The following is a 27,797-nucleotide window of genomic DNA, read 5'->3' on the forward strand; positions in this document are numbered from 1 at the left end:
ATTAGTGTGTAACATTATGCACTCCAAAATATCTGTACAAATTATGAAGCTTGTGTTTGGTTATAAGTTAATACACGCTCCAATGCAATTAGTTGATTTGTAATGCAAATTTAATACACAATTCTGTTTGTGTGTGTGTGTGTGTATGAAAATTAAAAAGTTTAATGGTTTATATAAAAAAATCAAGGATTCAATGATCAATTGGAATATAAAATAATTTTAAAAAAGTTTAAAGATAGATTTTATACCACAACACGAGAATAAATTTTGAAGATAAAAAATTTGAATGTTTTATTTTAGGAAAAACGAATGGTTTTGGTTGTCGAGTTTAGGCAATAAAAGTGTAACATATTTTAATTGGTTTAGTTTGTAAAAAAATTAATGGTTTTGTCCACAAACAAAAGGCATAAGAATCACAATTACTTGATTTTAAAATTAAAAAAAATTCAAATTTTTTTAAATACAAATATTTCAAACAGCATGAAGAAAAAATATAATTAAACCTTTTTCTTAAGTAATGGCTCAGATTCAAACTTTACAAACAAAAAAATTATTAAAAATTTGGCCTTATTTTGCCTTAAATTAAGTGAAAACTAGTCCAATTTTCCTTCAAAACACCCTCCCCTATAAAAGAACTATATATATTACGAAGTAGAAAAATATTGTGAATATGACTAACTTTACGACAGCTTTAAGCATCAACTCTTATTTTATCTCCTACCAACAAAAAGTAAAATGCGTAGCATTTTGAAACTAGCATTACCATCATACCGCTATAGAAATAAAGCTATCACTATCGTCATTGGGATTAATTAATTATGCAGCAATTGAAGCATTTTGCTTAAAAAACCTAAGTTTGTATGATATTGCTAACATTCTTTTTTTAAACTAGAGATACGACCATAAGCTTTTGCTAAAAATTAATTATACGACATATCATTACCTTGTAAGCTTTTGCTAAAATTAATTATACGACATACCATTACCTTGTAAGGTAATAACCTACTCTGTATTTGTTTCAGGTCCTATGATTATTGCGAATTTGTAGTAGACTCATGTTCCTTGCAATTGCCTTGGACGCAAAGACATTAACATAATTGAACCCCCTTTTCTTTGTCGCAGATAACCTATTAATAGGCTGTGGGAAACATAGCAAGTATTCTTGTATCCCACAAACACTCACAACAAACCGTAAAAAATGAAAAAAAAAAAATGTATAAGAGAAAATGTTGTTTTATTAGTAATAACATAATAGAAACTGATATATGAAATATAAGCATTTGATTTTCTAAAATTTTGAAAAACTACAAAACTCCTTTAATTGCATGAATATTTAAAGAAGAAAATATCAATATGAAACATTCACAAGACATGCATATCACAATATGGGAAATGAGAGTGTGTATAAATGTCATCCTTTTAAAGATGAAGATTCAATTTTTATACTACAGGAATGATTGTTTTAGCACATATTTGCTAAAGAAATGTTCACTACAAATTTGTGACAAAAGATTTCCAAATTGATAAGGAAACTTTGCCACAATTTCATAGAGCAATTTCTACTTCATTGTTAGTAAAACTAGTACTCACAACCTTGATTTAGCTAGATTATATTCTAGAGGCAACCTATTGAACCTAATACTCGTGGATGTTTCGTTAAAATTTTATCAAAAAGTTCCCTACGTTCAATTTAGCAGCTTCACGTGGGCCAGTGCCCTGAAAAATATCTCAGTGGTTCATAAAATGACAATAAATGATGAAATAAAGTAACTTTTTTTTTTATACTAGACCCAAAGAAAAAGAGAGGAGAAGTTTAACTTTACATATGTAAATCTAGTGCATGTATAGTAAAAAAAAAGCATGCAATTTGCTCAAACCAAGTTATAATGATGCACAAAACAAAGTCATAAACAGTGGAGAGAAAAATTATTAAAGGAAATAATTAATTTCATCAGATTATGTTGGACAAATGAACTTTACAGTGATACAGTAAAAATATAGAATGACTTGAAAAAGACAAAACAGAACCTGTGATCAAAATTAATCGAAGACGATGGAGCGATCGTTGTCTCACCAAGAACGTTGAGTTGATGTGGCGTCAATTTATCGCTCTCTGTTTGTAAAAAGACCCCACTCTCCAAACCGTACGACCACGCCCACTGCTTCCACCAACTTCAAAACTCGTGGTTGGTGTGCCAGCACAATGTTAAGGACGCACATGTCCATTTAATATTAACTGTACATTTTTATGTTTTTTATAATTTTTAAATCAAAATTGATGTTTTAGTTTAATAGAAAAGTATATATCTAATGTTGTTTAGCAGCTGTTAAAGTAAAATTTTTAAGATTTCAATATAATTACAAATTTTAGATCATATATAAACCGACACTCAATTTTATAAACAATCTATTTGGACAATAACCTTTCCTTTTGGTAATTAATTTAAGTTCAAATCTTCTAGATGAGTATTTTTAAATTTTTAAAAAAATATTAACATCTTAATTAATAAAATAAAAAACTTAGATTGGAAAAAAAATGTATTATGCTACATGCGAATGCGATCCCGTGACATGGCTGTATATATATACGTAGGTACGTACGTATAAGCCCTCTACAGCTACGCTTCTGAGTGACTGAAACCAAACCTACCACGCTTTCCACCCATCCAATGATAAAATAGGACGAAAAGTCAAAAGGGTCAATGGTCGTGCCAAAAGACCCCCACTCCTCAATTCTCTTATTATTTTTATAAATTATTTATTTTTTCTTTTTCGTCATTAGAAATTTTTTATTTTTTCATTTTTTCATTTTGTTATCGTTGGAAATAATTTTGTATGAGGATTGTGATCGTTGTTCTTCTAAATACCGTTTCGTAGTGCTATTTATTGGGGCATGTAAGGTGTTTAAAATATCGTAAAGCTATTTGTCAATGAGTCAGAAATATTATTCTTAAATGATTGAATATAACATTTTAAATAATAAAAATTTCAGACACGATCAATAGACTTGTAAAAGACAATTTTGAACAAATTTTGGTTTATGAAGAGTTAATCATGTGATTGTTTTTATTTTGCTTTTAGCATATAGATTAACAAAGTCTAATGATTATATTTTTAAATATATTAACAGAATTCGATTACTAATTATGTATATGAAAAAGATTTTATTGAAAAAGGCAAAAATCATACAAATAAATAAAATATAAAAAATTACAAAAAATTGTAACCTTAAGTTAAATAATGAAATAATATTTTACAGAAAATTGTAAACATTTGATAATACCCAACAATGATTAAAAATGTAATTACTATTCAAAAGTTTCTGAATTAAAAACATGTATGAAAACTAATTAATTTTAAAAACAAATAATGGTCAAATAGATTAGCAGTCAAATAAAACTGTTTATAAATGGAAAAAATAATCAACCCTACGGCAAGCGAAAGAAAAAGAAAAGGGAGATCAGTGTTAATGCTAAGTACTGCGAAGTGCGAAACCACAGAGAAGGAATAAAATAACTCTATTCATGGGCATTGGTTATACTCTCATACCAACCCATTTATTTTTCAATTCTTATTTATTTATTTATTTATTAAGAGAAGCAAAAATCGGTGGAGAAGTGCGTAGTGGTGAAAGTTGAATGCTGAATCAGAAACACGACGAGAGGAAATTATGCAGAAAGAAAAAGAACGTGAAAACTGAAAATCATTTCACTCCACAATCATAACCATTCATTCCCACCTTTTTTGTTTTTTTCAACTCTCTCTCACACCATTCGATATATCAGTCTCTGTTCTCCTCCCATTCTCTCTTTCTCTGCACTGCAACCACTTCTTCTTTTTTATTTTTCAAATCCAAGTAGCAATAGATTACAGGTTAGTGATGCGTTTTGGATTCAGGTTTTGTCGCTTTTGTTGATCGATGACTGATGAAAACGCTTCGTCGTTTCAGAATGGATGCTAAAGCTGCCCAGAGGTTACAGCTTTCAGCGGTGGTTCAGCCGCAGAAGATTGGGAGAAGACTGAGTTGTAGTTTGGGGATGTCTCGGGAACCGCAGAGGGTTCCGGTTTTTGTTTCGGCCAAGTTGTCTTCCGCGATTCGGCGCAGGACGACCAAGTTGGAGGTTGCTTGTTCTTACGACAACATTCCAGGTTGTCATAAAAATCAATTACCCTTTCACAATACCCATAACCGGTTTTTTTTTTTATATTTTTTATTTGTGTATCGTTGGATTGCGTTTTTGCTTTTCTAGCTTTGGATTTTTATTCTCTTTTATTGTTGGAGTGTTTTTTTTTTTTTAATATAAATACACATATCTGTCTTTAAAACAAGATGAAAGATTACTAATTATGGTAAGAAGGTATAATGAACCATTCTTGTAAATTATCAATGAATTGGGATCAAGGGTCTGTCCTTGTTGTGTGGAAAATTGCAAATCTGCCCCCAAAGGTACCTTCCTTTTGTTATTTTGATGACTTCATTATTTTTCCCCAATCTGAATTATGCACACAAACATAGCTTTCTCTAAGGTTTTTTTTTCCCCAGTAATGTTTATATTGAAAAGCATGATGTGATTAATATGAAATGACAGTACTAATAATCACGGCAGCTGGTCCCTTGAGACAGTAGTTTCTGTCGAGGTGAACCTGGTATAACTACATTGCCCAATTTTGAGCCAGCTTTTATTATTTGCAGATTGAATTAGCTTTCCTATCTATTGATTAGTTGAAAAAATTAACTTCCGACATCTTTTAAGGAAAAGCATGGTGGTTGAGATGTAGTGTGTAATATGCCTGCATTGGATCTAGTTTCTTACTGGATAAAACAAGTGCTACCCATTTGGAATGTTCACGTATTATTTCTAATGTTATTTTTTGTAGCTTCAATATTGGAATCTGGAACTCATCACGCTCCTCTTGATGAAGAATTGATTCTGAAGGTAAAACTATGATGCTCGGTGTCATTTTTAATTAATTTAAGTCATTTCAGTCTGCTAATGCTATATACATATATCCATGTATAATAGAGTAAGCAGAATGCAGAAGAATCAAGATAAAATAATATTAGCTCAATTTGTTGCTTGCTTAAGTATCTATATGCCATTATCTTACTTGAATCAATAAAATTGCAGAATAAATCGCAAGAGATCAAGTCATATTTAAATGGACGCTGTATATTTCTTGTTGGTCAGTTTCTTGGTTGACTTCTTGTGCTTATGCAGTATGCTTTGGAAATATGATTTCTTTAGCATTCAAAATGCTTTGAATTTGACGTGCAGGAATGATGGGCTCTGGGAAGACGACTGTTGGGAAGATAATGTCGCAAGTGCTTGATTATTCATTTTTTGATAGGTTAGTAGGTTAATTGCTCACTTTTTCTTCACAAGGGGAAATTTAGTTTAATAACAAGTAAATCAATCGTTGGAATACCCAATGGACCAGTAGAAGTAGAACACAGAAAGAATGATATCTGGCCATAAAGCACTCTAGTACTCTATTCTTTTTATTTGTGCAATTATTTCATTATATTTAGTATCTGATATGAGCTTCAACTGGTGATTCGTAATCAAATTGATATTAGAGATAACTGAGGACATGTAACAGATATAAATATGTGTGATTGTATTCAATAAATGAAAACAGGTGGGTATCAATTATTGTGGGGAAGATGATCTACACTGGTGTACAATATTTCTATTCAAGATCCTTATACAATCGTGTACATATTCTGTCACTTTACAATTACTCTATTTCATGATCACATTAGTGGTCTTGCTGAATATTTTCTCTATTTTGTTGCACCCGTGGGTCTTTTAGTGATACGTTGGTGGAGGAGTTGGTTGGTGGGACATCTGTAGCTGATATATTCAAGCACAATGGTGAGGCTTTCTTTCGTGATAAGGAGGTCAGTTGAAAATATGGTTTAGTGTGTAGAGAATTTAATATTTAAGTTGTTTTTAACTTTTAGATTTTCCTGTCTCTTTAATCACATCCAATATGCTTATATTCACCTATATTTATATCATAAACTTTGGCAAGGATATGGGAGATCAATGTCAAATGTTTTCTGAAATACCAATGAATGACAGTATTCTAGTACTGTCACAGGCAGGATGGAAGAGTACTAAATCAAACCAAAAATAAAATAAAATTTAATAGTTTGTGACAATTGACATCAGTTACTTATTTTAGTCAAGTCAGTGAGATGTATGTCATACATTTTAGCATCATTTGTCAAAATAGACGAGGAGCAGTGCTCCAAGCAGTTTGGATTTCTGCTAGGATTTGACTGAGTTTGGTCTGTCACGAAAGTAAACAACCAAGGAGAGAGCAGAGTCCTATAATGGTTGATTATAAGGCATGAAACTTCTATTTGTTGTCAGTCTGACTATTAGGCATAGGGTCTCTTCTACAGTCCTAACTCTATTTAAACAACATTTTAACAGAGTCACTGTGCCTACTCCCAAAAATAAATCCTCCTCCCGTAAAGGATGTTAAGGGACAGTTTCTGGTTGTAGTTCATTGGGGCATTGTCATAAGAGCTCTTTATATGTTAACTAACCATTGCTTAGTGTCTTCATTGGCCCAACAGAACTTAACTGTTGCATGGGACTTTTTGTAGTTTGGGGCCACAGACTATGCCATGAGTTCCCACATGGTCATGGAGCTATAGACTAATCCAAGCAGTGCTGACAGACATGTTATTCTTTAAGGTCTACAATTAGTTTAGTACCAAGCAACATGCCAGATTAGTTGAGGGTATAGTTAGTTTGAAATAAGGCCAAGTTAAAATTTTGGTTATTTGGTAGAATAATTTGTCATTAGGTTCTGGAATATGATGTTAATAGAAGTCAGTTCAATTAGTATCTGATGAATGTGACAACAGGCCACTATATTATCTCCCAGTTACTTTGCTTCTGTTCAACTATTAATGCATTTAAGTGTTGTGAATTGTTTTTGAAATATTTTGTGGTGTCATCACATTCACCGTTCAGTTTCCTTGCTTACTTACTGTTTCAGACTGAGATATTGTATAAGCTTTCCCAGAAGCGTCGACGTGTTATTTCTACTGGTGGTGGTGCTGTTACGAGGCCTATCAATTGGTATGAGAATTGACTCTACTGAGAAAAGTTTAGGCTTCACTATTTTTTTACCAACTCTTAAGTCTTACATGGACTGGTGTGTGGATGGATTCTCAGGAAATATATGCACAAGGGGGTTAGTGTTTGGTTGGACGTACCAGTGGAAGCCTTGGCACAGAGAATTGCAGCTGTAGGAACTAATTCTCGCCCCCTTCTACATTATGAAGCAGGGGATGCATACACACGGGTAAATTATTTCTGTTCCATTGTGGGAGTATATTTCTTTGCTAAACATAATATAATAATTTAAGAACTAGTCACCATAGTTGGAGCAATTTAGCATCATAGGAATTTGTACCAAAATGTTTTTTCTGCCAAATAATTTTACCCTTTGAATTTCACATGCAGGCTTTGAAGCGTTTGTCTGCTATTTTTGAAGAGAGAAGTGAAGCATATGCCAATGCCCATGCCAGGGTCTCATTAGAAAGTATGTCTATTGATCTTTCTTTTTTGTTGAGAAAAAAAATATGTGGAATTGTCCAGACTCTCTGGGAAAGAACAAAATTGCCTTGTATTTACTTATCTGGCATTCTGTTTGGAGCTTAATATTTTTATCTCGTGTTCTGACTCAATTAGTATTTCAAGATTGCCCGAATACAAAGCATGTAAATTTCATTTTACAATCTTTTGTGAGGCTTAATATTCCTTCATATTTCTGATGTCATTCTGTTGCTTTGTGCAGATATAGCAATAAAAATGGGCCAAAGAGATGTGTCCGAATTGTCTCCAATTGCGATTGCAATTGAGGTATAAAGCAATTTCTGGCCCTTGCCCTTCTAACAACATTTCATTTTGTTGGCCTAGGCAAACTGAAAAATTCATGGGCACTTAAAGTTGAATCTAAATTTTCTATTGTTGATATGCTTATCTAATGTATCCAATTGTGTCTTGTAGGCGCTCGAACAAATTCACAACTTTTTGAATGGCGAAGGTAGCTGTTATTCAGAATGCTAGTACAAACTTTGAACCCAAGCGTGTTTTGATTGTTTATATTTTTTCCATGCAATTTGAGATTGCAATTAAGGTCATGCTCTTATGCAGTGTCTTTTCGTTTGGACTGAAAAAGAAAGAGAAGTAATGCAACATGGCACTTATTTAGCATAATCTGACCGCCAATAGCAACAGTATTTAATTTATTTGTTTTGTTTAGTGTTGATGTATATAGAGTTGTTTGTTGTAATTCGAGTTCGATTGATCAATTTATGTATGCCTTCTTCTAAAGAGGTTTGTATGCTGTAAAGTGACTATACTATATTTTCAAGGAAAATACTAACCAATGTCTGAAGGTATTGGTTAAAGAATTAAAAAAAATATTAAAAAACATAAAAAGACATTCATCTTCGTAATTTTTAATAAAACTTATTGTTTATCTATTCTTTAACAAATGCTTTAAAGTAATAATTTGTAAGATCCTTACTTTATCTTTCATATTCGACTCCGATGGATGTGCAATTGGCCTTTATCAAATTTTGAGATAATATTTTAGAGAGATCTAACTATTCGAAATATGCAAGTCTAATGTGACATATATCCGATTCTAATATACAGTGTTTTGTGTAAAAACATGCTAAAAATTGATATAAAAATGACAGCTAGTAATATTAAAGTATACATAAATATATATTCGTTTAAATGAGAATTTAATCGTTCTAATAGATTTATTCTTATTTTCAATTGGGTCAATTGGATTTGAATTTATTTTGTTTTGTTTTTTCGGTAAGCAAGCAAGGAAGTTAGTTCATACATATTATCGGTGATTACTTTGCATCATATTTGAGATGACGTGATTCGACGTCAATACCCTCTTAAGTCGTATCCGCCATTGCCATGATGCTTTTTTCAACCCAATCCAAAAGAACCCGATAGAATCTTTAATTAATAATCCCTATTGACTACAAATAAAAATAATAGGCCCTCGAAATTAATTCAAATGAATTTCGGTAAATACTAATAATATTGTAGTTATTTAGCTGAGGTGTTGCCTTTTGTGGAATGCATATATCGTGAGGAGTCAAGTCAATTGTAGATTTGACTCAGTAAAAAAATAAGATTTATTCATACTTAATTTGAATTAAAACATTTTATACATTTAATTTACTTTAAATTAATGATAAATAAATTTTCATTATATAAATCCTTTTTTAGAGTTAAATTCATGTGTCACACGTCACTCCATATCATTCAAGCCATTAATTTCATTTATATTTCTGTTTTCATATTAAAATTTAGCAAATATTTAGATTATTTAATTAATATTTTGAACCAAATAACAACAACGTTGAGATGGCCGAGTTGGTCTAAGGCGCCAGATTAAGGTTCTGGTCCGAAAGGGCGTGGGTTCAAATCCCACTCTCAACATATTAATTTTTTAGTTTTTTCTTTTCTACTTCTTTGGTCCTACCAAGTCTCAACTCCTTATCTGAACAAAGCTACAGCCTCCAATAATCCAACAATTAGACCATAACAGATAGCAAAGGGATAATGTGGATGACAACCATGCCTTACTCATCTCTCCCCAAACTCAGTTATTACCATAATTTCCATTTTCACCATCAAAGATGCTTCAACATCAACCTCTCTAAATTGACAATTAGAGCATCCTCTGCTGCCCCTCGTGTAGACCTCAAGACTCTAGAATCTGCCATTGCCAAGGTCTTAGCACCAAACTTCTGTTTTTTTCATTACCAATATTTCAAAGTGCAATAAACAGTTTCCGTGTTTGTTACTGTAGTCACCATCTAAACAATTTTTTTTTCTATAAGATATATGTCAACAAGATATGTGGGTATGCTTAAAAACAATGAAGAATATTAAGGTTTCCTAAGAATTAACTTCAAATTAGATTCTTTGGATTTATACTTATGCCCCCGTGAAAATATTCATATTAAATCAATATGATAGATTGGTATTTTAGTGTTTAATGTTTTGCATTTTTGGTGCTGCCACTGGTGATGTAAATGACTAACAAATATATAATATAATCATAAAATAAATATCTTTGTGCAGAAAGATAGTAATGATGTTAAAGAGGCACTTGATCAGCTGAGTGAAATTGGTTGGGCCAAGAAATGGAGTTCTCAGCCATATGTTTCACGTCGCACGGTCAGTCTCCAGTTACAAATGTGAAGTTCTTGGAAAGTGCCACCTAAGCATTAAGTTTATCAACCAACTATAGCTTTCATGTATACCGTTCAGTGCTTCCTATACTTATTCATATGCATTGTAAGCTTCATCCATCATACAAGTTTTGAGCTTGACTTTTCAAAATGTGTAGCAGACATCACTCCGAGAGTTGACAACTCTAGGAATAAAAAATGCAGAGAACCTTGCAATTCCTAGTGTCAGAAACGATGTGAGTTTCTGAAACCTCTCTCACTATTTAGTATCAAAAGGAATGAGAAACATTTGTTAATCTGTAATTTGTACAATATCTTGAAAAGAGAAACTCTTCAATAGGCTTCCTATGATTATTTGGTCCTTTAAAATGTCAAAACAGTTTTTTAAAGATGGCTTACTTATAAGAAATGTGCTGTGTGTTCAAAAACGTGGGTTGCTTGCATTTCTTGTCTTTAAATTACGCATGTGGCAACCTCTGTGTCTTTATGCATTTGTAAAGAGAGATTGTTCCAAGTTCAACAAGTGATATTGATCTTTGATGATGCAGGCAGCTTTTCTTTTTACTGTGGTGGGAACAACTGGATTTTTGGGTGTTCTGGCTGGCCAGCTTCCCGGGGTATCCTTAGCACACCTCTATGTTGCTCTGTATGTCTGTTTAATGTTCTCATGTCATGAACCATTTCAGAAGTATGATGAAATCTTATAATGTTGAAACATGCATTTGTAAATGCGGATATGGCAGCCCAGTTTGTTTGTACTCTTGTACTTGATTCCTGGAAAAGTAATCTCAATTATTCAAGTAGAATATATTTTATGGATTATAAATGCTGTCTCGGCAACCAGAGTTGAGAGCAACCAAAATGGAAGATTTGGCAATTCTGTCCTTTCCTATATGTCATATTACTACATGCTATCTCACTCTACATACTATATTCTACTTCATTTGAATAATTTGCCAACATTGGTGATGCTTAGACTGTATTTATGCTTTCTGTGGTTTCGAAATTAGAATTGTCACCTCTTCTAAGTTGACAAACATGCATTTAGTTTACGAGTTTACGTAATAAACAGAGCTTAAGGGTGTGCTTCGTTGAGTAGTAGGAAAGTGATATTTTTGGAATGAAAATTCTTTTACACTTGCTTGGTATAGCTACAAAAATATGTAGAAAGTGGAAAGTTTTGGTTGATAATACTTTTTTTTCTTCCTTTTATTCTTCACCTTGCTACTTTCCACCTACTCAACCAATCAGACCTCAAAAAGAATTTTGACTTTCGTTACATCTCTGATTGATGCATGCTCACTCTTGCAGGATTGGGGCTTCTTTCTACCATACTTGATTGGGAGTATCTCCTTAGTAGTTTTGGCTGTGGGCAGCATATCCCCCGGGTAAGAATTGGGTTTACCATGCATCAATGATCACCCTCTTTAGTTTTAATTTGCTTTAGCATTAATATTCTTGTGTTGCTATTGTAGGCTTCTCCAAGTAGCTATTAGCAGCTTCTCATCACTTTTTCCTGATTATCAGGAGAGGATTGCCAGACATGAAGCAGCTCACTTTTTAAGTACTTTTTTCTTGCTGATTTACTTTCAGAAAGCATCAGAGATTTGTGACTTTGCTCTAGCTCATTTTTTAGTCTTTTGTTCATTCTAGTTGCTTATCTGCTTGGGGTACCCATTTTGGGCTATTCACTGGATATTGGGAAAGAACATGTCAATCTCATTGATGAGAGGCTGGAAAAGCTTATCTATAGCGGTCAGCTTGATGCCAAAGAGCTAGATAGGTACGTACCATGCACCTGCAATTGCTCTTATCCAATGTTGAAGAAATAAGCCATGCCAACTCATAACTTTTAAAGTACTAATATGCCTATGATTTGAAAATTAACTACCAAGACTTCTCTTGAAGAAATAGGTAGAGTTGTAATTGCCCTTTTTTACTATCAGATTGGCTGTTGTGTCAATGGCTGGACTGGCTGCAGAAGGTTTAACATATGACAAGGTGGTTGGTCAATCTGCCGATCTTTTCACACTCCAGGTTTGAGATCTCTATTTTTGTAAGATGTGGATATTTATACCATTCACTATTATCCCAAATAATCATGATAAAAAATATCTTTTCCTACAGAGATTTATTAACCGAACCAAGCCACAACTCAGCAAAGATCAACAACAAAATCTCACAAGATGGGCCGTATGTTCTTCTAATACAACATATATTTTCACAGTTTTATCAGTACTTAAGAATACTCGTATCCCCAAATTTAAGCATTTTTCTGATAAAAAAACTCATGTTTGCAGGTTTTGTTTGCTGCTTCTCTCTTGAAAAACAACAAGGTGACTCATGAAGCCTTAATGGCATCGATGGCAAAGAAGGCAAGCGTGCTGGAGTGCATTCAAACAATCGAAAACGCAGCATAATTCAACATTTAACTGTTTAAGCTGTGAAATACAAAGTATGACCATTCAACATTATCCTTTGACACAATCTATTGTGTACAAATTCTCCCACCACTTCTTGTTCATACAAAGCCAACACATTAGTTTAAACCTATTTGATACAAGTAAATAGTTGCAATTATTTAGATAATGACATAGGATTGAAAACGGCAGTTCACATAATAGAAATTGAAAACGGTAGTTCACATAGTAGAGTCTTGGAGTTCTTAATGATAAACCCATCCACGTTACAAAGAATACATTTCATTAGCTATGAATGCTCAAGAAAGGGAGACATATTTGTTTACAGTAAACGTCCAATCGTGAAGCAATCTGTGGACTATGATGCGCATCATATTTTCTTTTTTAGTTTGCATTGTGATGGCATCGCTTTCGCTTTTCTTCGTCTAACCATATGTGTATATATATTATTTGTATTGCATCTTAGTCTTAATGTGACTAAGATTTTTACACACATTTAAGAGTGTAAAATGGTAAGAATTATAGTAGCTAGTGCATCAAAGTTCATCAGACCAATCGATAGGGTCGCCGCTATCATAGAACAGGCCATCGACAATTTGGTCAATTACGGAGTCTATGAATGCGTTGCAGCTTACGGTGAAGATTCGACCAACTCTGTTACGGGCACTGGTGAACCAAGCAAAGAGTGCTGCACAAGTTACCGCACCCAAACACACCCCACCCGCCTCTGTGATTGCTTCAATATCCATCTTTCTGAACACAGAGTTTCCTGTCACCAACTCCATTGTCACCGTCGCTGCAAACACCATCTACACCAAACCCAATATCTTTCAAACTTAATATATCATCAAAATGAAAATGAAAACATTGATCTACCAGAAATGTATCTATAATAAATTGATAATATTAAAAAATATAATTTTCATATAAATTTATTGTTTATTAATTTCTTATCGGTTAAAAATATACGTTCTATAAGAAAAATTCTAACAGTACACTCACTCTTTCAAGCATTATCCTTATTAATGATTAAATTTTATTACAAATTACAAAATCACGCTCCTAATTGAATAAATTTCGCCGTTAATTTCATAATTTTTAATAAACTTGAATCATTAAAGTGAACAGAGTGAATTAGAGAATGTTGCCAGAGTGTTCTTCTATGAGGTTAAGACTGTGATAAATCTTATGATATACTCTGAAAAAATTATTATATATACAAGATCTTGTTGGTGTGCAGCGCATCATAGTATTAAATTTGTAAGAGAAAGACAATAGGACGTCACCTTTTTAACTTCACAAACTTTATCACTCTAAGCAACTAAATCCTCAAAATAAATACCGAATCCAACGAAAGCAACTCACCAGACTTAATCAATTTACTATTTTCTAAATTAAGTATAATTTTCACAACAATGGAATAAAAAAAAGTTAAAATAAACTGTGATTGGTTTTGATTAGCTTATGAAAATAGTAGTAATAGTTACCATAGCGAGACGACCAGATATGATCTCAAAATCGTGACTCTTCTTAGAGCTCTCAATATACTCCGAAAGCGTCGCGAAGAAAGGAGACACGTCGTCCTTCCCGCTCTTCATCACACCCAGACGATCCGAACCGTACGATCTGAGAGTACACAACCGCGGCTGCAACACGATGTTATTCGTCGCTTCCGCCTCCACGGATTTCGGTTTCGGAATCGCTAAGTGAACCGAACCGCCATGTTCCTTCTCCGGAACCGTTGGTCTCGACGACGACCTCAGCTGGCAGTGCAACACACGCGCCGCAGACGCCATAAGAGACAGAGTGAAGATTGTGCAGAGTTTATATTGTGCAGTGAAGGGAGGAAGGTGCTAGAAGCTCTACGAGTACGATTCGAGATGGTTACGTGTCTTCGTCTTTGTTGCGCAACAAATTGAATACGTAGCACTCTATAGTATCAGATATAAATCATGAGGTCCTCTTTCTTCCACTAGTTCTATTAATTCACGTAATCTTGTGCTACTGCTAATTTAAATGTTTATAGTAAATGCACATTTAGTCAAAGCTATGGCACAAATGGTTCCTTATTAATTCATGCACCTCGTTGCTTCTTCTTTGTTTATTTTCATTTTTGGGCCCTAAACGGTCCTCTTCTCTGGCCCAATTCCAAAACTGGACCAGCCCCCTGTCAATAAACTAGCCTAACCACCGTAGATCACACGCATCGTTTCTCTTGCCACACTTGTTCACTGTTGTTGCTTGCATGTTGCACACTCGTTGCTTTCTTCGGAAGTTATGTTTCAAATATCTCATTTTTTTATAATTTTTATATATATTGTTTAGAGACTTTAAATCAATAATTTATATGTAGGTTTATATTCATTAACATGAAGGCAAATTCGTTGACCTATTTAAAAGACTTCATTATAAAGACCAGTTCTACCCAGAGCGCGTGTCAAACAATCGCTATTATTTTGTCGTTTACTTGCTTATCATTATGTAGTTATTAATTCGTTATTTTCATTTCAATGACTTGTCAAACGACTGTTATGCCAAAATTGAAAAATAAAAACGCGTCACTAATACCTGTGTCGTTCATTTAATTATTATCACATCGTTATTAATTCATTGAAAGCTTCCCAACAAGTGTTATGCCAATTGAGAACAATTTGCTTTAAATTGTTTTTTATTTATTTATTAATAGATGCTTTAAGAATCTCGATTATAACTTGTTATTAATATTTGCTATAAAAATAGTTTATTTATTAAAACTAATAAAAATATCTATATATCCTAAATATATATTATAATTAAATAAATATTTATAATATTGCGATTAAATTGGTAAATTATATTTTATATAAACAAATAAATTTAAATAATTCTAAAATTTGTTACTTCTTATGCATATATACATATAAATTATTAAATAAATTAATAATTTATTTTTTATATTTTAAATATAGCAAATTTATATACTTTTTATATAATATCTTCTTTTAAAAGTAGTAAAAATATCATTGCAAAGACATGTGAAAAGATATAGCGCATTTTATATTTACTTACATTAGTAATGAATGAATGTTCCTTTAATATAATTTTCATAATAAAAAAATTATATACAAATTAAATAATTAGTATATAAACAAGTGTTTTAATTCTTATAATTAGAAAATAATTAACTGCCAATTTTATAAAAAAATATAAACAGTGATAATTGATAAAAATATATTTTTAAAATTAAGTTAAAATAGATTAAAAACTATATGACTAGTGTGTTTTGGGTCTTTAAACTCTGTTTATTAGAAAAAAAAAACATGTTATTTGGTATTTTTCAAGTCAAATATAATAAAATAAATAAGTACAATTTTTAGATAAAAAACACAGTGATAATTTATTTAAATGAAATTATTAACAGATATATCTTTTATTGCAGTAGGGTAAATTAAAAATCGTTATCCTACAATTTGGCAAATTGCACAAATTAAAGTAGCACGGGATGTATTGATGGGAGTGGGCCGCACAATGCATGGAATATCTGTTTGTTTTTTATTAAAAAATAATAACATTTTGTTGATGTCATAATTGTTAATTTTTTATTGAACTTTATTGAATACTTTAGATTTATTTTTTATTATTTAAATTTCTACAGCACATCATTAACAACAACAACAATAAATTTTTAAAAAGGAAATACGTGCACATCTAATATTTATGTTAAATAATACAATTTTACATACTTTCACCATTGATTAAACTTTAACACAAGTTCCAAAAAATTAGTTTAAACATTTTAAGTGTGTTTTGTTTACAAATTTTACAGAATAATAATAAGAGTAATTGTAACGTACTTTTAACACGATTTTATCTTTGAATAAATTATAAACTAGTTAATTTAAACTGTTTAAACAAATATTTTATATAAAATACGTTATTAATATTTTCATAAAAATGTGAAAAAAAGAGTTTGTTAGTTTAGCAGTGTATTATTATTGATTAAAAAATTTTAACAGTGATTTTTAAAACTGAGTTAAAGTAGTTAATAACAATAACTTTTATTAAAAAAGAAATGGTTTATTATACATTTATAATTTTAATATAATAAATATTTATAATAAGAACATTAAATTAAAGTATATTAAAATTAATTTTAAGAATTAAAATTAATAAAATCATTATTATTATCATTGTAAGCGAAAAAAGCGTATTATTGTTTTTCTTTTGGAGGATCGTATTATTGTTATTACGGTGTTAGGTTTGTTTTATTGTTGTGATTCATATTTAGACGATCCCGAGTGGCCATTCCTCTGGGGTCAGTGTCAAATCCTTTTTATCTTTCAACATAGACTGTGTGCCACTTCGTTGTTTGTGGCGTTCACTTGATACATTAACTTCAACTCTCTTCCTCTCCCCCATTTTCTCCCTAATCTGATATGTTGGATTTTGGAGAAGAGCTCACCTTAGATAGTTTCAAGATTCCATGGCTCATATGGATTCAACTTCTCATTTTGCTTCTTCTCTTAGCCCTTTTCTTTTTCTCCTCCATCATTGCTTTAGATCCCTCCCACGATACCGTTCCTTCTTCTGCCTCTTCAACTCAGCATGATTTTCATTCTCAATCACTCCCCAACACCAACCATTCCACTGCTGTGGTCAACCGTCTTCACAACACACGGGTACACCCCATGTTTCTTTAATTTTTTCCCCTTATTCTCGTACCGTTTTGGATTGTCATGCTTCTCGACATATAAAGTTTGTGTCTTGCTTGCTCTAACTTATTTTTTCTTTTATTTTCTATTTTTTTAAAGAAACTAAGGGTGTAGATCTTTTTTGCTAAGGGTAAAGAAAACCCAAAAATTTGGCTTTGTTTGCATAGATTGGTTTTCGTTTTAGGTTGTTTAATGTCTTCTGAGAATTTTGGCTTTGTTTTGTTGTTTGTGGCGTCTGATTTGTGGTTTTAAGGTTAAGGAAATTCGAGGTAGGTAATTAGGTGAAGAAAGTGAATTGACTAAACTCCTTAATATTTTGTTGCAATTTATTTGTTCTTTTTCTTAGATTTATGATAGCCTACCTCTATTTCTTTATTTGGTAAACACTAACCAAAGAGAGACAGAGAGAGAGAACTTTCGCTCCCTTTCCTTTATGAATTTATCGTAGGCCGTATTTAATTTATTTCCATCTCATTTCCTCCTTCAAAATCTTGTCATATGCAAAACTGGGCTATACCCATATTCTAGATTGTTGACCTTTTGGTTACCGTATATTCATGTATATTGTAAAGGGTTGAAAAAATTACTCGAAGCCATTAGCCAAAGCATTCCTTGATCTCTTTTGTTTTCCAATGTAAGTTGTAATCCCGTCTAACAATACTACAGTTTTTTCCCACTGTTTTTCCATTTGATTTCTAGTTTCCATATTTGACCTTTCTTTTTTATTTATCCTTAGTATAAAACTCTAAATGATACTGTCTTTTTAATCTAAGGGCCTGAAAGGTTTCCATTCCAATTTACTGAATAATCACGTCATTTGTTGGTCAGTGTGGCTGGAAATTCGACTCGACAGTTTAACTAATAAATCCAAAATTACAAGTAATAAATAGCCTCTCTGTATTCAGTACGTTGTTGCCATAATTTTTGGAGTCTTAATTTTGATTTTTCCCCTCAATTTGGCTAAGTATTTGTTATTTTTTAAAAGTTTGGATCTTGCTGATCAGAAAAAAAACATTTTTAAGCGATAATTTCGGCATGCAATTTAATATTGGTATGGTGCTGATATCTTGTTGATGATGTTGAATCTAAAATAACTAAGTCAGTTTTCCTGTGTACATATTAATTTACAGTTGGGTCGGGGGGTTGAGTTGAAGTGGGCTGATATCTTGTTGATGATGTTGAATCTAAAATAACTAAGTCATTTTCCCTGTATACATATTAATTTACAGTTAGGTTGGTGGTTGAGTTGAAGTGAGCTGTGAGAAAAATATGAACACATGTAATTATGTTATTATCTAATGTGTGTGAAAATGTGGGTCCTGTTTTGCAGGTATTTGTTAAGAAAATTAGTAATTGGGAAGAGTTTATTAAAATTCATGGGGGGGGTTACATTAGAAATCACGGTTAAAGTGTGTTTAGAACTATTTTTTATAAACTTTTTAATCTTTTGATTCTTTGACGAGCCTAAAATTACTTGTTAGCGTTCTCTTATATAATATTAACTGACCTTGCTTTAGAAGTTGAAAACTTTTCTTTTTTGTTATAGATATATATATATATGTGTGTGTGTATTTATAGGCAAAAACTGAGGATTACTGTTGAATTCTAAGTGGGCAAGTATGAAATCCTAAATCCAACAAGAGGTAGAAAACCCATGTCCATTTGTCATTGAACATTTTTTTGTTGTTAGAAAAACATGATAAAATCATTCTCACTGAACAACACAAAATCATATATGCATGTTAATTAGCTCATTGATGGGGCATATGCACTGACTGAAAGCATTTTTGGCAGGGGGCAGAGAACGTAAGTGTTAAAGGGGAGATAGTATCAATTGCAAGCACAGGAATAGTGAGTGAAGAGATTGCAGAAAGGGAGGGTTCCTCACTTTATTTCCTCCACCCTTGTTATTATTTAAAATTAGCTAGAGTAGCATTTCTCAAATGTTTAGGGCTCGATTCTTCATCTGAATTTGATAATCCTTCATCCCAAAAGCATAGGAAAACAAAAGAAAGCTGATTATCAAAACTATGTTCTCCTCATTTATGACAAAAGGATATTATCTCAGCAGTTTTCTTATTTTTCTTTTATTGGGTCCCACTTTCGCATCATTTGGTCTCAGAAGGAAGCTTCCCTTTTTATGGGCAATGATTCTTTCATTATCTAACCAACAGAATGGATAAGCAAAATTGTAGGAGGATTTTTTTTTTTCACGTGACAATTTTCTTTTTCAAATATTTATACATGGAACACTAAAAATAATCTTTAATGTTTTTATACAATTTTTTTATGATTGGGAATTAATATTTGGTTTTTTATTTGGTTTTTTAAGCAAAATTGGCCTTTTTTATTTGGTTTTTTAAGGTTTTTTTTTCTTTTTTTGTATAGAAAGTTTTTATGTTTCATTTGAGTTTTTAGTTTTTTTATTGCCATTATGAAAATCTTTATAATTAAATTGTATTAAAATATACTCAAAATAAAAAAAATTCAATAATTAATTTTGGTCTTCAATTTTAATATATAAATTTTTTTTTTATATTAGTATAAGTGTAAAAATTTTAACATTTAATCTAAATTTTTTATATAATAATTTAATAAATTATAACTTGTTAGATATAAGTTAAAAGAATGATTTATATAATGGTTTAATAAATACTATAAAAACATTTTGACTTAAAAATATCAACTAAAAATAAAAAATATTTAAATAAATAAATAAATAGTTTATAGTAAAAACAAATCTAATTTGGTTTCTGCACAATTATTTTTTAAACTAATTTTTTATTAGTTTTTTTAGTATGAAATTACTTAGAAGTGTTTTACATATATTTGGCATATCAAATGTTAAATATTATTAATCAATTTCTATGTAAAGTTATGAAACACTCACTTTAAATGACTTGAAATATTTTAGTTTATTCTCTTTGGAAAAATATATAAAATTTTAATTTTAATTCACCACCTGGCCACTATAGAAAAAAAATGGTTTGAATTAGTATAATCCAATTTTCTTTTTGTTTGATTATTTTCAAATAGAGTAATAAAAAATAATTAATTGAGATGACCAAGTCCAAAATTATAAAAGTTTAAATATTTAAATATATTTTAAAAATACATGATGTATACTTTTATTCAAATAATGATATAACTTTTTTTTTTCATACATGCATGAATGATTTAAAATGTTTTAACTGTCAGGTATAGAAAAATGTAAACTAGACATAATGACCAATGAGAGAAATATTTGGATATTAATAAACGGTTACTTGTTCTTATAAAAAATAAATCAAATTCATTTATTATTACATTTTTTGGATTAAACATTTATTATATTAAAAACAACAATTTAAGCTAAAACATGCAATTATGATAGAGAAAATATAATTATTATAATAAGATGTTCAATAGTTTTATATTCGTTTTTTTAATAAATAAAATAACTTTAACAAAAAATAAAGTTTAAATAAAAAATTGAATTCAACAAATTACGTAAACTAGGAAGGCAAGTAGACCTTTATCAAGTTCATCACGCAATATACTGTGTTGTCCTTTGTCTATATTCATTTTAAATTTGATACTTAAAACCAAAACCAAATAGTGTAATACAACTATTTAATAAAAAAAATAAACATTTCATAAATTAAAGCGACCGAAACCTTTTTTAATAAAAATATATATTTCAGTGAATACTTAAATAAAAAATTCTACCTTGTTATATCTATAACACTGCCTTAATTCTATCTGCAGTGATGGAGAAACAAAATGAAGAGAGAAAAATTTTAAAAAAGGAACAAATCTAAAATTTTATTTTAAAAGTCAATATTTAAAAATATTATTATTTATTTATCTTTATTTTCTTTCCTATAAACTAAGTGAATTACTTAACTAATAAATTTTTGGTAAATAACTAATTTTGAATTGTGTGGTAAGTTGGACCCCTAAAAAAACAAAAACAAAAACATTTGGATGTACCAATTAACTTTTAAGACCATAAATATTTGTTTTTGGTAATTATTTAAAAGGTTTTTTTTGAAAAAAAAACTCTCATGAATCATATTGCAATATTTGTATCTACAAATTAAAATACATTAATAATATATACCTTTTTGGTATAGATTCTGATATCGATAAAAATGATTAGTAATTGTGATAATTATTTAAAAATATACTTTTTAAAATAAAAAATGTAGCATTAAAATGAATTGGTAAATGTTTAAGCGTGGTAATGATTGATTACATAAAATGAATACGAAATCCAACGAAAGGTGATAATTAAACTGTTTAAAGATTGGACAAGAGCCGCGTCGTTCTCACGCCTTAAACCCTCCCAATAAAATCAAAAAGTAATTTATTTAATAAATTTTCTGTAAAATTGCGTTTAAAAAAGTCTCTGGCGATTTGAATCCGGATCCAGCGCCTTCTATTCAATTCACGCTCAAACCCAAACCCTATTTTTCTCTCTCTGTGCTCATTCTTCCCTGTTTGGTATCTGGCCATATATTCTGCGTTGTCTGAGCGACCAAAATGAGGAAAGGAACTAAGAGGAAGGCAAAGCAGGAACAAGAACCCAAACAAGACGCTACAGCATCGTCATCCCAAGAAAACAAGACCAAAGCACCTTCTCGAGCTAAACGCGCCAGAACTTCCAAGCCTCAATCCGAACCTGAGTACTTCGAAGATAAGCGCAACTTGGTAATTACTTACTTTAACTTTGCGCCGAACGAAGAAGTTGTCAAGAATAATGGAATCCAACCTTTTATTTATTGAGGAGAAACGAACCTCACTGAATGGTTGATTCTTTGTTTTTTCACTTTCCTTTTGCTTTCTTTTAGCCATACTTGGAAGTCGCTGTAATAACTACCTGTTTTTTTCTTCTTTTTTGTGTGGTTTTACTGATAGAAGATGTCTTTGTGAATTTGGATTGTGTAGGAAGACTTGTGGAAGGAAACGTTCCCTGTTGGAACTGAGGTTTGTTCAAATTTTTTAATTTTTAATGAGTGATGTTTTTGCTTTTTTTCTTTTTCCTTACTGCTTTGTGTTGTAATGCCAGTGGGACCAGTTGGACTCGGTCTATCAATTCAAGTGGGATTTCTCTAATCTAGAAGTGAGTAATGCGGGCTGCTTAGGTTTTCGTTGGTGATCTGTGTTTGAGTGAAGTTAACTGCTTCATTTGATGACGTTGTGATTTGCGTGCTGTTTGTGTTTTCAGAAAGCGTTCGAAGAGGGTGGTGTTTTGTACGATAAAAAGGTTTACCTCTTTGGTTGCACTGAGCGTAAGTAGCTTGGGAACTTTATTTTTTCTGATCATTTTGTAGGCTTCTGATTTGCTTGGTATTGGTAGCGGTTTTATCCTTATTTGTTCGTTCATCTTACAATTATCTTATCCGTCTTGTTGTGGGCAGCTCAACTAGTCATGTTTAAAGGGGAGAGCAAAGTTGTCTGCATACCTGTTGTAGTAGCAGTAAGTTGTTGAACTGTGATCTTGCAAATGTGCAATAATAATATGTTCCTTCTAGCTGTGACTTGTGTGTCTCTTATTGTGGAACATGGTTTGTGAGTATCAATTTAGATTAGAAACACATGTTGTGGGTATCAATTTTGATGGTTTGAATTTTATGTGACTTTAATTTTAAGAGTGTTGCAACGTCCTATGTCACACAGGTTGTATCACCTTTCCCACCATCTGATAAAATTGGGATTAACTCGGTTCAAAGAGAGGCTGAAGAGATAATTCCCATGAAACAAATGAAAATGGACTGGGTTCCATATATTCCTCTGGAGGACAGGTATTCATCCCAATTTATTTATTTGTTTTTGGTGGTTCCTTTGGAATCTATATGAAACATTCATATGATTTTATGTCTTCAACAGAGATAGCCAGGTTGATAGACTGAAGTCTCAAATATTTATCTTGAGTTGCACCCAAAGAAGGTATACCTTGTTTTTTTCCCTTGCATTTGCAATTTGGTATGCTATATCAAGTTTTAGACCTTCTGAATGGGTTGTTTCTGGAGGAATATATATACCTTCATGAATAATATTGTTATTCCGCTTTTGTCTGCTATCCAGTTATTTTTATTGTCATCATTTTTCACTTTTTAAGGTAATTTTATAGTCAATATGTCTCATTAAATTTTGTTTGGTAGTTGCATCATATCCTTCTCCTGCATTTAGCCACAAAAACAATCCATAGCTTTTTATAGTTCTTCAACTGTGTGCATATTTTTCTGTTTTACCCTCCAGTACATGACTTGTTTAAGTATTCTGCGAATGTAAAATTTGAAAATTGTTTTCATTATCCTTGTGTGTTCCATTTGCCATGGTTTTCAGTCCACAATGCAGAAATTTGCTGAACCTCCCAAATTCTGCAACATTTAAATTATAGTTAATTTTTTAAATTTTATCACCTGTACTGTTTCCTTTGCTTAGTAGCATCTGGAATATCTGGTTCTTATAGATGAGTTTGTGGGTCTATAAAAACTTAAAATAGGTGTTTTTGGTAAAACTGAGTATTTGGCAGATTATTTTGTATATGCAACTTGATGAATTCACCCTTCACTGCAGTTGTTGGCATTTGCATGTAAAGATTTTTGTTAATGTACAATTGACCAGTTGATCTGATGTAGCGCATTTATGAACATGACTCATCTTATCTGCCCTGGTTCAGGTCTGCTTTGAAACACCTGAAGTTGGATAGATTAAAGAAATATGAGTACTGCTTGCCTTGTAAGTTTTCTGACTTTGACATATTATAATTGCTCTCATGAATTGGTATATGTTTATTAGTTCTTTCTAATAGAGGGCAGAAGATAATGAATTTGATTAAATTAAAAATGGGAATGATGGAGACTTATGGACAGTGCTATTTTTCAGTTGATCAATTTGGTGCTTCATTTTGTTTAATGCATAACAGTTCATCATCAGTTATTGTTAATGTTCTTATTAAGATAGTTGTTTATGACTTCTATTCTTTCTGCAGATTTCTATCAGCCATTTAAGGAAGATGAACTTGAACAGAGCACTGAAGTTCAAATAATATTCCCAGCTGAGCCAAAGCCGGTAATTATGAAATTTTCCTAGTTTGGATTGTTTGGGTTTGCTTTTTTTTTTCTTTCCTAATTGTTTGCATGATGAATATTCTGGATAATTTGTTGTTAACGAGATGGGCAGGTTAGTGCCATAATTGGTTTTCTAATTCTATATGTATACTTGCTTGTTGCAGGTCTTCTGTGAATTTGATTGGGAATTAGATGAACTTGAGGTAAGTTAACGTTTTGGTGCCTATGGTTTAGAATATTTCAGATTTAGCCAGCTAGCAGTTGCAATTAGAAAATGCAGTTATCATTTTACAACTCACAATCCTATAATAGTCAATTTTGTGAAAGCAACAAATCATGCAGCTTGACATTATTCTGCTGGAAATTTAAGGTTTCTTCTGTTTGGCATTTTGCAATTACTGTTGCTGACTCTAAATGGCTGCATGTTGCTGACTCTAAAGTCTTTCATTTGCTATTGTTTGTATGTGTTTTACGGTTTCTCCACCTTGTTGCCCTCTTAATAAAGGGTGGAATTAACAATTATAGGGCATCAAAAAACAATGAAAAAAGTTCTGACATTCACTTATTCTATATTCTGCAGGAATTTACTGATAAGCTTATACAGGAGGAGGAGTTATCTGAAGAACAAAAGGATGCCTTCAAGGTATCATATAATAGAAAATACCAATTGATCCATAATTTCCATACCCTTTAAGCAATAAAATAGGCTAATTTTTTTTTTAACATTTTTTTAGGACTTTATCAAGGAAAAGGTTCGGGAAGCAAAAAAAGCTAATAGAGAGGTATTTTTGGTGTTGTTTGTTCTGCACATAATGTGTTGCTTTCTGCTTTTTTTTTACCTAATTTGTGTCATGTAGGCAAGGGAAGCTCGGAAAAAAGCCATTGAGGAAATGAGTGAGGAAACTAAAGCTGCATTTGAGAATATGAGATTTTATAAGTTCTACCCTGTGCAATCTCCGGATGCACCTGATGTATCAAATGTTAAGGTAGGTGTTTGGGCGTTATGATGTACAACTTTTTTCCTGTCTTTTTGATAAAAAGAGAAATTGATTTAGGACTAAGACGATATGAAATAGTAAGGAGTATAAGATGTCCTTATAATATACAGAAAATAAAAACTATAGAGAACAAAAAAATAAATATTGATGAAACAAGGCTAGTAGGCTACCCAATCCCTCAGCATATCATGGCAGAAACTACTTTAGAAAGACCACATGTTTTACACCAAAATATAAGCTGATTGCCTTATCTTATTTTTAAGTAGCTGCTCTATATTACTTTCTTCAGTTTTGATTTCTGCTGCTAACGTCTGAATTTGGCCTTGTGGTGTCTCCTTACACTGTTTATTTGCAATTCCTTTAAGGACAAAACTGAAGTACTATAAGTGCTTTTGCTGCTGTTCTTCAATTGAGATTTACCTCAATAATGTGTCTGCTTTTAATATTTACTTTTATTGCGTGGATTACTGAAGTAAGACTCCAATCTTAATTGAAAAAAGGCCCAAAAATACACAGAGTATCACGCTTGAGTTTTGTCCTTCCTTTGATGTAACATTTAATACTTGTAATACATTTTGAGAATGGCAGGTGTGTTAAGTGTGTCTGTACAGATACATGTGTCTACTTGAAAGCACTGATGGAAATAGATATTCAATTTCTAATTTCATCTTTAGATTGTGGAAGTGAAGGGTCAATGAGAAAACATGCTATACTTTTTAAAAAAAAATAAAATCAACTAGCTATTCCAAATTAGGTTTATGAAATTGTTGAACTACTAGCCACTGCAGATTCGGTGGCCCCCCTCTCCTTCACTTCAACCTGCTTCACATTGACTTTATATTACTTCTTACAATTTATTGGAGCGAAAAGAAAGTGAGCATGTGAACATCTTTATGTCTGTAACCATTTTCTTCCGGGAATGCATGTCCCTTTTAATTGGCTGGATTGTGCTTAATTCAGCCATCCAATTTCTTAAAACAATTTAGTCTCATACGGGAAGGAAAAATGCTCTTTGAGCTTTTAAGGCATGTCATTTAGAAAAAAAATTAACCAAGCAAGCTTACCTGTATGATCATGATGGCTCTACTAACAAAAGTTCAGAAGTTGAGACAAATGTTAAAAATAGTGGCATGACTGCCGAGGATAGAAAGTCCAAGCTAATGAGGAAATAAGCAAGGAATGCAAATCAGAAAGAAAATAACTTCACAGCAAAACGGTCTTGAAAGCATGTTCATGTAAAGAACATATGTTTGGATGAATATATCCATTTAATTACATAAAAGGAAGCCAATTCATGGCAGGATGGCTGCTGATATTGAAGATATTATATTTGTTCGGTTGAATTTCTAGTTTACATTCAGAATGCATTTTCTTTTTACCTATAATTTACAGAGTATCATTCTGTGTCTGCAGTCTCCATTCATAAACAGATATTACGGAAAGGCTCATGAGGTTCTGTGATTGGCTTCAAGACAGTAATGGCAATTTTCCTGGCTTCCTTTGCCTAACACAACAGATGTTTTGTTTTATATGAAGTTGAGGATGCAACCCCCTTGTGCCCCATCAAATTTTCTTTGCCAGTGTAGTTGTCTAAAGCGACATGAAATGTATAACTGTAGATCAGAAATCCTAGAGAAGTGAACTAGGTGTTGAGAAGAATTGAGACATGTTCCTGGCTTCCATTTTGATGAGAAATTTCTGAGCTTCTGGAGCTGCAATTTGCGTGGTTCTTGCATGTCTTGGTTTTCTCTAGATTATTCTTTTCCCATTAAAATTAGATGTATGACAGTTTTGGTTAGAAGCTAAATGAAGAAATAAATTCTTTATTGTTTCGTTTAAAGTAGCTCAGCTCTGAATATGCTGTTGTTGTTATAATATTGAACTTTGTATTTTCCAGTGGAAAGGCAATTTGATACTTGAATTAGGTAAGTTAATAATTCCAATATGCTAATAATGTTGGTATCAATTTTAAGGATTGGATTTCATTACATCGATTTCTTGTTCTTTGAGCGTTTATTTCCTGCTTGCCATCCAGATCAAATTGGTTGCTCTGAAGTGTTAAGCCTTATATCTTTGGACGTTTTAACTATGTTTTTGCACTTCCTGCTGATGTGTGGGAATGGAATTATTACAAAGGAAAAAAAATGTTTTGCCTTAGCGGAGGTTCACAACGTATAAGCAAACACGCTCTTAATTTATACAGCTTCATCGGAAGCTTCAATTATAGGAAGAGCACTTGTGTTACGGAATAGAATACATAAAGCTATTCATTTTGAATGAATGAAACATTCCCAGATTAGGGATATGGCAGAAATCAATTATCGTCTTCCCATTGGAAGAGATCTCCTAATTTTGGCATGTTCTTATCCGAATCT

General features: G+C 31.8%; 5 protein-coding genes and 1 non-coding gene across 8 annotated transcripts; 5 read left to right on the forward strand and 1 right to left on the reverse strand.

Annotated features, from left to right (window-relative positions):
* Positions 1–3,482: 3,482 nt before the first annotated feature.
* On the forward strand, positions 3,483–8,516 carry LOC113873769 (shikimate kinase 1, chloroplastic-like). Of its 2 annotated transcripts, XM_027512074.1 has the most exons (11): positions 3,483–3,873; positions 3,950–4,149; positions 4,879–4,937; positions 5,130–5,184; positions 5,277–5,349; positions 5,815–5,902; positions 7,018–7,100; positions 7,197–7,326; positions 7,488–7,566; positions 7,822–7,886; positions 8,034–8,516. In XM_027512074.1, exons 2-11 carry the CDS (start codon positions 3,951–3,953, stop codon positions 8,091–8,093), a joined length of 891 nt encoding a protein of 296 aa, XP_027367875.1. In that variant the 5' UTR covers positions 3,483–3,873; position 3,950; the 3' UTR covers positions 8,094–8,516. The 2 variants fall into 2 exon arrangements, with proteins under 2 accessions (XP_027367875.1, XP_027367876.1); XM_027512075.1 differs by having other exon boundaries at positions 3,781–4,149; positions 8,034–8,375.
* Positions 8,517–9,416: 900 nt separating this feature from the next.
* On the forward strand, positions 9,417–9,497 carry TRNAL-AAG. The gene has a single exon. It is a non-coding gene; the product is annotated as a tRNA-Leu (tRNA).
* Positions 9,498–9,556: 59 nt separating this feature from the next.
* Positions 9,557–12,997, forward strand: LOC113872144. Its single transcript, XM_027509458.1, has 10 exons — positions 9,557–9,791; positions 10,146–10,241; positions 10,417–10,491; positions 10,804–10,872; positions 11,567–11,643; positions 11,731–11,819; positions 11,909–12,038; positions 12,202–12,292; positions 12,383–12,448; positions 12,556–12,997. The coding sequence occupies exons 1-10, from the start codon at positions 9,621–9,623 to the stop codon at positions 12,673–12,675; spliced, it is 984 nt and encodes a 327-aa protein (XP_027365259.1). The 5' UTR covers positions 9,557–9,620; the 3' UTR covers positions 12,676–12,997.
* On the reverse strand, positions 12,648–14,667 carry LOC113872145 (stress enhanced protein 2, chloroplastic). Its single transcript, XM_027509459.1, has 2 exons — positions 14,163–14,667; positions 12,648–13,484 (listed from the first exon to the last, which is right to left on the reverse strand). Exons 1-2 carry the CDS (start codon positions 14,469–14,471, stop codon positions 13,212–13,214), a joined length of 582 nt encoding a protein of 193 aa, XP_027365260.1. The 5' UTR covers positions 14,472–14,667; the 3' UTR covers positions 12,648–13,211.
* Positions 14,668–17,025: 2,358 nt separating this feature from the next.
* On the forward strand, positions 17,026–19,430 carry LOC113873407. Its single transcript, XM_027511512.1, has 2 exons — positions 17,026–17,333; positions 19,161–19,430. The coding sequence occupies exons 1-2, from the start codon at positions 17,091–17,093 to the stop codon at positions 19,383–19,385; spliced, it is 468 nt and encodes a 155-aa protein (XP_027367313.1). The 5' UTR covers positions 17,026–17,090; the 3' UTR covers positions 19,386–19,430.
* Positions 19,431–21,730: 2,300 nt separating this feature from the next.
* On the forward strand, positions 21,731–27,347 carry LOC113870916 (protein HEAT INTOLERANT 4-like). Of its 2 annotated transcripts, XM_027507462.1 has the most exons (15): positions 21,731–22,058; positions 22,199–22,216; positions 22,296–22,334; positions 22,417–22,470; positions 22,576–22,639; positions 22,769–22,827; positions 23,028–23,152; positions 23,238–23,297; positions 24,034–24,092; positions 24,346–24,425; positions 24,589–24,627; positions 25,005–25,067; positions 25,159–25,206; positions 25,282–25,410; positions 26,836–27,254. In XM_027507462.1, exons 1-15 carry the CDS (start codon positions 21,891–21,893, stop codon positions 26,881–26,883), a joined length of 1,053 nt encoding a protein of 350 aa, XP_027363263.1. In that variant the 5' UTR covers positions 21,731–21,890; the 3' UTR covers positions 26,884–27,254. The 2 variants fall into 2 exon arrangements, with proteins under 2 accessions (XP_027363263.1, XP_027363264.1); XM_027507463.1 differs by lacking the exon at positions 22,199–22,216 and having other exon boundaries at positions 21,775–22,058; positions 26,836–27,347.
* The last annotated feature ends 450 nt before the right edge of the window (positions 27,348–27,797 follow it).

Source organism: Abrus precatorius, unplaced genomic scaffold (genome assembly GCF_003935025.1).
Source record: "Abrus precatorius isolate BTA unplaced genomic scaffold, Abrus_2018 Scaffold7, whole genome shotgun sequence".
In the NCBI taxonomy this organism is placed as follows: Eukaryota; Viridiplantae; Streptophyta; class Magnoliopsida; order Fabales; family Fabaceae; genus Abrus; species Abrus precatorius.

Bases quoted from the DNA above. Each gene is read 5' to 3' on its own strand.
- LOC113873769 (XM_027512075.1), top strand. From the start codon at position 3,927: ATGAAAACGCTTCGTCGTTTCAGAATGGATGCTAAAGCTGCCCAGAGG. The intron at 4,150-4,878 runs GTTGTCATAAAA...TATTTTTTGTAG, and splicing joins TTCTTACGACAACATTCCAG to CTTCAATATTGGAATCTGGA. The intron at 7,327-7,487 runs GTAAATTATTTC...TTTCACATGCAG, and splicing joins CAGGGGATGCATACACACGG to GCTTTGAAGCGTTTGTCTGC.
- LOC113873407 (XM_027511512.1), top strand. From the start codon at position 17,091: ATGTTGGATTTTGGAGAAGAGCTCACCTTAGATAGTTTCAAGATTCCA. The intron at 17,334-19,160 runs GTACACCCCATG...CATTTTTGGCAG, and splicing joins ACCGTCTTCACAACACACGG to GGGGCAGAGAACGTAAGTGT.
- LOC113870916 (XM_027507462.1), top strand. From the start codon at position 21,891: ATGAGGAAAGGAACTAAGAGGAAGGCAAAGCAGGAACAAGAACCCAAA. The intron at 22,335-22,416 runs GTTTGTTCAAAT...TTGTAATGCCAG, and splicing joins CGTTCCCTGTTGGAACTGAG to TGGGACCAGTTGGACTCGGT. The intron at 22,471-22,575 runs GTGAGTAATGCG...TTGTGTTTTCAG, and splicing joins GGGATTTCTCTAATCTAGAA to AAAGCGTTCGAAGAGGGTGG.
- LOC113872145 (XM_027509459.1), bottom strand. From the start codon at position 14,471: ATGGCGTCTGCGGCGCGTGTGTTGCACTGCCAGCTGAGGTCGTCGTCG. The intron at 13,485-14,162 runs GTAACTATTACT...GGTTTGGTGTAG, and splicing joins TATCTGGTCGTCTCGCTATG to ATGGTGTTTGCAGCGACGGT.
- LOC113872144 (XM_027509458.1), top strand. From the start codon at position 9,621: ATGTGGATGACAACCATGCCTTACTCATCTCTCCCCAAACTCAGTTAT. The intron at 9,792-10,145 runs GTCTTAGCACCA...ATCTTTGTGCAG, and splicing joins TAGAATCTGCCATTGCCAAG to AAAGATAGTAATGATGTTAA. The intron at 12,449-12,555 runs GTATGTTCTTCT...TCATGTTTGCAG, and splicing joins AAAATCTCACAAGATGGGCC to GTTTTGTTTGCTGCTTCTCT.